The sequence below is a fragment of the Chaetura pelagica genome, unplaced genomic scaffold (assembly GCF_000747805.2).
Source record: "Chaetura pelagica isolate M959 unplaced genomic scaffold, ChaPel_1.0 scaffold274, whole genome shotgun sequence".
Taxonomy (NCBI): Eukaryota; Metazoa; Chordata; class Aves; order Apodiformes; family Apodidae; genus Chaetura; species Chaetura pelagica.
This window is the reverse complement of record NW_009952983.1, coordinates 1,312,690-1,321,030: the sequence shown is the minus strand read 5'-3', so window position 1 is coordinate 1,321,030 and position 8,341 is coordinate 1,312,690. Positions and strand designations below refer to the sequence as shown.

At 45.1% G+C, this 8,341-nt stretch overlaps 1 protein-coding gene across 1 annotated transcript; it reads left to right on the top strand.

The window, feature by feature from the left end:
• The first annotated feature begins 6,293 nt into the window (after nt 1-6,293).
• SOCS4 (suppressor of cytokine signaling 4) lies at nt 6,294-8,135 on the top strand. Its single transcript, XM_009996455.1, has one exon. The coding sequence runs from the start codon at nt 6,387-6,389 to the stop codon at nt 7,695-7,697; it is 1,311 nt and encodes a 436-aa protein (XP_009994757.1). The 5' UTR covers nt 6,294-6,386; the 3' UTR covers nt 7,698-8,135.
• Nucleotides 8,136-8,341: the final 206 nt, after the last annotated feature.

Genomic DNA, 8,341 nt, shown 5'->3' with positions numbered 1-8,341 from the left:
GCAGGGACACCTCCCACCAGCCCAGGCTGCTCCAAGCCCCATCCAACCTGCCCTTCAACACTGCCAGGGATGGGGCATCAACAACCTCCTTGGGCAGCCTGGGTCTCGCCACCCTCACAGCACAGAATTCCCTCCCCACCTCCCCTCATTCCAGCTTACAGGAACAGCCAAGAAATGGAGAGCAATGACCCCTCAAACCCCCCTGCTCGTGTTGCAGGGAGGCTGGGGAGGAAGCTCTCACCCCAGCAGAGGCTGCAGGATCAAACCCAGTTGGAGATCGTTATGGTAATTACGGGATTACTCTCTAATTACAGCCATCCCCATGCCCGTGCTAGATGCAGCTGACAGTGGTTGTAGTTAGGCAGGTACTGATTGCACTGCCAAAAAATCATTAAGCTCTTCTGCATTGAAAAAGAGGAGGAAGGCAGTGTGGTTTAGTTCTTGAAGCACAAATATATATATATATATATAAAATATATATATATTAGAGCTCGACAGGCCCGAAATAAGGAGCAAAAAACCCCAGAGTTCTCTGTTTTCCTTTTATGTAGCTTTAATGATCTGGCTCAGTTTATTCCTGCTTCTAAGAAAAATTGCTTCCAGGCAAAGCCCTTTTATCTTCAGTTTTGCTCTGCAGTGGAGTTATCAGTGGTTGGGGTGAGCAGAGTGATTTATTTATATTGGAAATGTGGTCGGGCTCTCTATAACAGTCACATTGTTGGTACTTTCATGAATGACTAAGTGACAGAATTACAAAGCAGGCACGCTTCTTTTTTTGAAAAAAAATAAATAAATATGCCCAGATTTCATTATTAAGCCTTGTGGAAGCTGTCTAGAGACATGTTTTCCATGGGTGTATCCTGACATGTTTCAGTAAATCGTGATTTCTGGTGAGAATAATGTGTTCTGGCAGGATTATTCGAGCTGAACCGTTTATCAGATGAGTGGGAAGACCCAGCTATTCTTACAGCAGCCTCACTGCAAGCTGCTGCTGCCTGGGACAGAGACAAGTGCTTGTCAACTGTGTTTATTTTTCTTTATTATTTTAATTTTCAGAAGCTCTCATACGAGCTGCACCTACCGTATTTCACAGTACAAAAGCCGTTTTCAGTTCAGTCCTATGTAACAGCTGAAGTTCCTTGTCTGGAGGTGCTGCCAGCTGGGATAACTCTTTGAGCAGCAGGGAGAAAACCGGGGGAAGAGTTTTTTTATGGGGAGGGGGAATTCCGTGGTCACTTGGCCAAGGGGACTTGCAGGCTCTGTCACGTCTGGGGTGGCAGGGCATGACATGGGAAGTTATTCTTTAAATGCAGGCAGGAACTCAAACCTGCTGCGGGCTTGATTAGTAGGTGTGAGTGGCCGGGAGCGGGGCGGGAGCTGCTCTCCCATTCGGTTTCTGGGTGGAGCAGCAAGTGTTGGTCACGGACCACAAAGCTGCGGCTGATTTAGTGCTTTTAGACAGGCTGCTGTGCTCTGCCAGGCGCTGCCCGCCTCTCTCCTTCAGCAGGGTTTCCTTAAAGCAGGATGGGATCAGCCCTCTCACCTTCGGCACCTGCTTCCAGATCACTTCAACCCTCCCAGGTGTGAGTAAAACAGCCCCAGCATTGGGGGTAGTTGTCCTTTCACTCTAGAGTGTGCAGACCTAGGACAAATCAAGGGTATTTCCAAGTTAGAAGTATTGTGGGTTATCACTGGTAGCCTTAGACAGCCAGTTTCTTTCATGTCCGTGTGATTGTTGCTTTAATGTGCTTGGAAGGGCCCCTGGAGTCTAGCTTAGGTATTTCTGGATGGTATTGTAAATCAAAATAAACATGGTCAAAACTGAAGAAAAATAAGACAGAGGAATTGAGACTTAATGTTATCCTTAATAGGTTGGGCTCTTTTTCAAAATAAGTCAATAACAGCTCAAATTCAGTGGAATGTCAAGTTTTAAAATGTGGTCTTGTGGCCAAAATCTAATTGGGCAAAATTAATGAAAACAGCTTGTGACTGGCAAGGATTGTTTTTTAAATAACTTTTGTGTAGTACATTGAAAGAAAGATTAAAAAAAGTATTCCAACTGATTATGGCTTGCTCTTCTCTCTCAGGATTTTATCAGACCTAGAAGAATACCAACTTCTATAACAAGTCCAAAACTGATTTAATGGTCCTTTGTGTGAATCTCCTTGTTTAGTTAGGTTTGCCTGTGCTTATGGTTTTGATTCTCCTGTTGGAGTTATTGAGTATTTGCCACTGATTTAATTAGATATATGGTGAAGCTGTAAGTGTCTTATCACAGCTGTTGATTGCAGCCTACCTCTGGCTAGGTGATAATACTGTCATTGCCTCCAAATAGCTACGAAATAGGATTTTAGTTTGGGCTTGAAGTCTTAGGGTTGAGGCATCAGTGCTTGAAAGAAAAAGCATCTTATGCAGCTGTGTGTGCTCCCCCCACCTCTGCAGCCTGGTGAGAGATGTGCCCCTGAAGGAGGGAGCTGTGCACATCATGAAAACAACAACAAAAACCACCCAGCTCTCTGCTCGTCCTCAGGGACTGGAAGCTGTGACAGTGTTGGGTACTACCAGACAGATCCTGTGGCCCGAAGTGAACTCTGCTCATCCCTGCACGTTGCTTTCTCTTGTTTGTCTGCTGAGGCAGAGGAGTCTTCAGGCATAAGGGTCTTGTCAGTTCTCCCTGCTTCTGAGATGCCCAAGGTGTCCCCACGAGAAGGCTTTTGTAGGCAGGGGACTCATCCTATCTACCAAAAGGATCTCCAAACTGATGTGTGTGAGCTGCACAGAGCCGGGACTCCTCCATTTAACCTTGCCCTCTAGGGAAAAGTACACTCAGTGTTCCCTCTCTTTTATCCTTGCCCTTCTCTCCTGCTCTTTCAGTGGCACCCTGGCCATTAATAGATGTGCAGCACATGACATTTCCCTGGGACATTTGAGGCAAAAGGAGTAGCTGGTTTAGGTGGATAGCCTTGGGTGGTAATACAGCACTGAACGCCTCACTGCCCTTTATGCCTTTTTCTTTCTGACATCCAAACTAATTTGGGTTCCCATTTTACTGGTGGGGCTGGGAATCACAGATTTGGAAAGGCATGAAAGCATGACCCCTTGTTGTCGTGCCACGTGGTGGGATTTGGGCACCTCAAATCCCCCTCGCCGGTGTGCGTCTCAGAAGGCAGCTTGTCTGAGAGCAGATTTGGGAACTGAGGTTTTGTCTCTCGGGTCTCAAGCTGACCACTGAACTATCCTTCACTCTTCCTTCACCAAGTTCAAACCTGGCTTTAGCAGGATGACCTCCCTTTTCCTTCGTTCACTCCCTGCTCTTCCCACAGGCCTGGTGATGTGTCTGATTAGCAATTACTGCTCTGACGTGGCAGAATTGGCGCCTCGGTTCCAGCAGCCTTCAGACCCCAGGGAAACAGCCTTCTGTGTTGCTGGCTAATGGTGCATGCCTTACAGCACCACGTGCTGCTTCTCCAGTTTAATTTTCAGGGTTCAGGTGCCACGAATGGTTTGTAATAGAAGAAAGGCACAAAACAGGAGGTGGCTTCACAGTTAAGTACAACAGAAACCCAGGAATCACAGAATGGTTTGGGGTTGGAAGGGGCCTTAAAGCTCATCGTTCCAACCCCGCTGCCATGAGCAGGGACACCTCCCACTAGGCATAATGACATCAACCACTGAGCTTATTTCAGTTGCAAGGCTCAAGTCAGGAAATAATGGGCCTTTTCAAAATTTCTGGGTTTGGTACATTTTGCAGTTTTTAATTAAAAGCCCATATTCTGTGTATTCTTATTCCTTATATGGGCTGGATGTGCAGAATGAGATAATTGAAGGCTTCAAAAGCAATTACAAACTGTCGTATCCTAATTTTTAAGTACTTGACTTTTCAATCTCAGTGATATCTCTCTGTCCAATTAAAAATCCCATATATAGAGACAGTGTATTTTATCACAGGATGAATGTAGAATAACTTTTTGCCTCCAGTTACTTTTCACCAGGATAAATGAGATTGCTTTTTTTTTCTTTTTTAATGTGGACAAAATTCAGTGCTCCATTCTAGTTGTTTCTGGGTGAAAAACATCAATGTTACAAAAGCAATCAATGAATCTTGAACTAAATAAAGGTGTTTTGGGTCTCATTCAAATGTTTAAATTAAAATGTTGCCTTTCTCCTACCTGCACTGCATCCTGAAATGTTTTCAATTAAAAGTGGTTTGCAAAATCCTGAGAGAAGAAAAAGATGATTATTGCCATCTTTGATTTGTAATTGCTGGAACATGGACCCTGTTCTGTGATTCCACTTGGTACTAGTGAGGTACCAGTCATCCAGCTTGCTCTAATGCCAGTTTTTTTCAACATATTTGCAATACTTAACCTATCTTACCCTCATTTCTATATTTATATGCATCTTCTCCCTTTCCCTCCCTTTTCTCCTGCAGCTCTCAGGTTTGTGAGTTGTAGATGAGGAATGTGATGTCAAAATTTCCTGGGTGAAAGGTACATCTGGGATGCATTTGACCCACAGATTGCATGTGAGCCTTTTGGCACAGCAGCTTGATTCTTTTACTGAAAGCAGAGGCTAGAACTCAGCCTGTGCAGCCCCAGGGGACCACAGAGAGGTTGTGTCATGCTGGCTAATCCTGATGATGAGAATGGATTGAATGGAGAGAGGAAGTGGATGCCCTTTTCTTTTCCTGCTTAGTATTTACCATGTCAATTAGGTGGGTTTAAAAAAAAAACACAACCAAAAAAATAAACCACAACAAAAACCCTACAGCCAAAGAAACCCAGTGGAACAGAGAGGCTGTCCAATATTTTGGTGCAAAAGCAGCATATTTCTGCCTTCTGCCATGCCTTGGGAGTGTCTAGCATACATTTGCTATCTCTGTACCTTGAAAAAAATCTGCTCTACTTTGCAACTGAGTAATCAAAAGAGGATTTTTTTTCTTGCTTTCTTTTTCAAAGCCCGAGGTTCAAAAGGAGCTCCTCTTATCTCTTTGAGAATTCAAGACACTTTTGGAAACAAAAGAGAATGAAATCAGCAACTGTAGGTCTCAGAGCAACACTGATTTTAATAATGTCAACTTTCTTCTCTAATGAGTAATAAGCAGTTCCATCTTTCACGGCCTTTTAAAATGGCTTTTAGTAAGGGACTGGATTTGTTTTAATCCTTTTCAGTATGTAAAGCCCCAGATATTTCAATCCCTTAGGGGCTCAGTATTTTCTAGCTCCGTTTGAAAAGGCAGAGGAAAACAGCTTTCAGAAATTGACAGAATCTGTGACTGATGTAATTTAAATTTTTATATATTTTTTTTTTTAATCCAGAAAGTGACCCAGAAGTGTCACTTAAGAGTAAGATCTCTGGCATCCCACCCTGTGGATTAGTAACAAACAGGCATATCATCTAGGTACAGTAGCTCTTTGTACTCTGACCTAGTTGTTTCTGTTCTGGCTTCTTCCTTCTTGAAAGGTTATTTGGAAGAGATGCAGAATGTGCTCAATCAACAGCTAAAGCACTATCACCTGCCATGGGAAGTGCTTCCATTTAAAATGGACCCTAGCACGAGAGGATGGGCAACACCTAAACCTCTCTGCTCTGCTGTGTAATCAGAATGAGTACTCTTAAAACACCTAAGTGGTTTATTCTGGAAGATGCTTTTCCCAAAGCAGGGTTAAGAGAGCCTTTGATGGGATCAGGCCAGTATTTGTGGGGTGTTCTGGTGACTTCAGCTCATACAGTGTTTTTACATTGTTAGCAATTAATTGTCCTGGATACACCTGCACTGGCCTTACGTGCTTGCATAGTCGTAGAGTAGAATCCCAGCCTGGTTTGGGTTGGAAGGGACCTTCAAGATCACCTAGTTCCAACCCCCCTGCCATGGGCAGGGACACCTCCCATCAGCCCAGGCTGCTCCAAGCCCCATCCAACCTGCCCTTCAACACGGCCAGGGATGGGGCAGCCACAGCCTCTCCGGGCATCCTGGGCCAGGGTCTCACCACCCTCACAGCAAAGAATTTCCTCCTAACATCTAACCTAAATCAACTCTTCCAGTTTTAATCCATTCCTCCTTGTGTTCTCACTCCCTGTCCTTGTCCCAGGTCCCTCCCCAGCTTTCCTGGAGCCTGTTCAGGCACTGGAAGGTGCTCTAAGGTCTCCCCAGAGCCTCCTCCAGGCTGAACACCCCAGTTCTACCAGCCTGTTCTCACAGAAGAGCTGCTCCAACCCTCTCTGCTCATCTTTGTGAGTCTCCTCTGGACTCTCTGTTAACTCAGCTGTGTTTTCTTTCTCCTCAGATATTTCCAGCAAGTGCCTGGAGGAAGCTTCCTGATGTAGAAAGACCCTACCAGAAACCCCGCGCGCTCTCGGGCAGCTTGTGAAGCAAAGCTGTCAGGATGGCAGAAAACAAGGATGGTAACGCTAAAAACGCCGACGTCAGACCCAAAAGCAGCCGGAGCAGAAGTGCGGACAGAAAGGATGGTTATGTCTGGAGTGGGAAGAAGCTCTCCTGGTCTAAGAAGAGCGAGCATTGCTCTGATGCTGAGGCAGCAAGTGCTGCGGGGAGGTCGGGGACTAATCTGAGGAGCCAGGAGAGGAAGTTCAGCTGCTCCTCCATCGAGCTGGACCTCGACCGCTCGTGCGGTCACAGGTTTTTAGGCCGGTCTCTCAAGCAGAAGCTGCAGGATGCTGTGGGTCAGTGCTTTCCCATCAAGAACTGCAGCAGTCGGCACACCTCGGGACTGCCATCCAAGAGGAAGATCCACATCAGCGAGTTAATGCTGGATAAGTGTCCTTTCCCTCCGCGCTCCGAGCTGGCTTTTCGCTGGCACTTGATCAAAAGACATACAGCCCCTATAAGCCCCAAAGGGGAAGACTGGATCATTAGTGATTTATCCCAGCACGAGGAAAGGGAGGATCAGCTGCGAGATGACCAGATTGCCAATGGGGGGATGGACTCTCCCTCCCAGTCCTGCGACTTCACCGACAGCGGTTCCTCTAGGGGTGACTTGAGGTCTGAGTTGGTTACAGGGAAGGTGGGGAGGAGCAGTAAAGATGAGAGCGACATGGACTCAGATGATGAAGTTATAACACTGTGCACGAGTTCTAGAAAAAGAAACAAGCCCAAGTGGGAAACGGATGATGAGCTGTTCCGGATGGAAACACCTCCGAAATACCACACGCAGATTGACTATGTCCACTGCCTGGTCCCGGACCTTCTCCAGATCAATAACAATCCCTGCTACTGGGGAGTCATGGATAAATACGCAGCTGAGGCGCTACTAGAAGGGAAGCCAGAGGGAACGTTTTTGTTACGAGATTCTGCCCAGGAGGACTATTTGTTTTCTGTGAGCTTCAGGCGCTACAGCCGCTCCCTCCACGCCCGGATAGAGCAGTGGAATCACAACTTCAGCTTCGATGCCCACGACCCTTGTGTCTTCCATTCTCCTGACATCACAGGACTCCTGGAGCACTACAAAGATCCAAGTTCCTGTATGTTCTTTGAGCCACTTTTATCCACCCCACTGAACAGGACTTTTCCTTTTTCCCTTCAGCACATCTGTAGAACAGTTATTTGCAACTGCACAACTTACGATGGTATCGATGCCCTTCCCGTTCCTCCCTCCGTGAAGCTGTATCTGAAGGAATATCATTACAAGTCAAAAGTCAGAGTACTCAGGATTGATGTGCCAGACCAGCAAAGCTAGGAAATATTTTTATGGAAGAATGAAATTGTCTCTAAACAGGCAAATAGTTTATTCAGTCTTTCTTGTAGTTTTTTTAATAGCTTTTTTTTTTTTTCCTTTTCTGCAGATTATTTAACCCCCAAACTAGCCTCTGCCTAAGACTTTTTTATCAAAATGTACTTTGAGTCTCCCCAGCTCTCTTTTTAGAAATTATGTTCATTGTGAACTTTTGGTACTGTTCCCAAACCAGAATTTTAGGGAGATTTCGGGTAGGCTTTCTGGTATTTCTATAGATGAATAGTCTTTAGTTCTAAAAACTCCTGAAAAGCAGTTTTGAACTTGATCTGTCTTTTATATTGTAATTGACATAAGTTGCTGACATGTTTGCAAGAATGCACTGGTAACTAAAGATTAACTCATCTGTATTTTCTGCATTTCTTTTAAAATGAGTGCTCTAGCCTCTGTGTGTATGTGTGTCTGTCCAGGTCTCATACAGTCAATTCATCAGTCTATTTCTAACATTACTATTCCTAGCAAAATGAAGCTTGAAAGAGGAGATGATCTTTCTATAAATACATCAGGGGACTAAACACCAGGGAGGGGAAAAACAATTCATGTTCAGGGCAGGAACAAACATGTATGAACTGGTCATGAAATTATTTTAG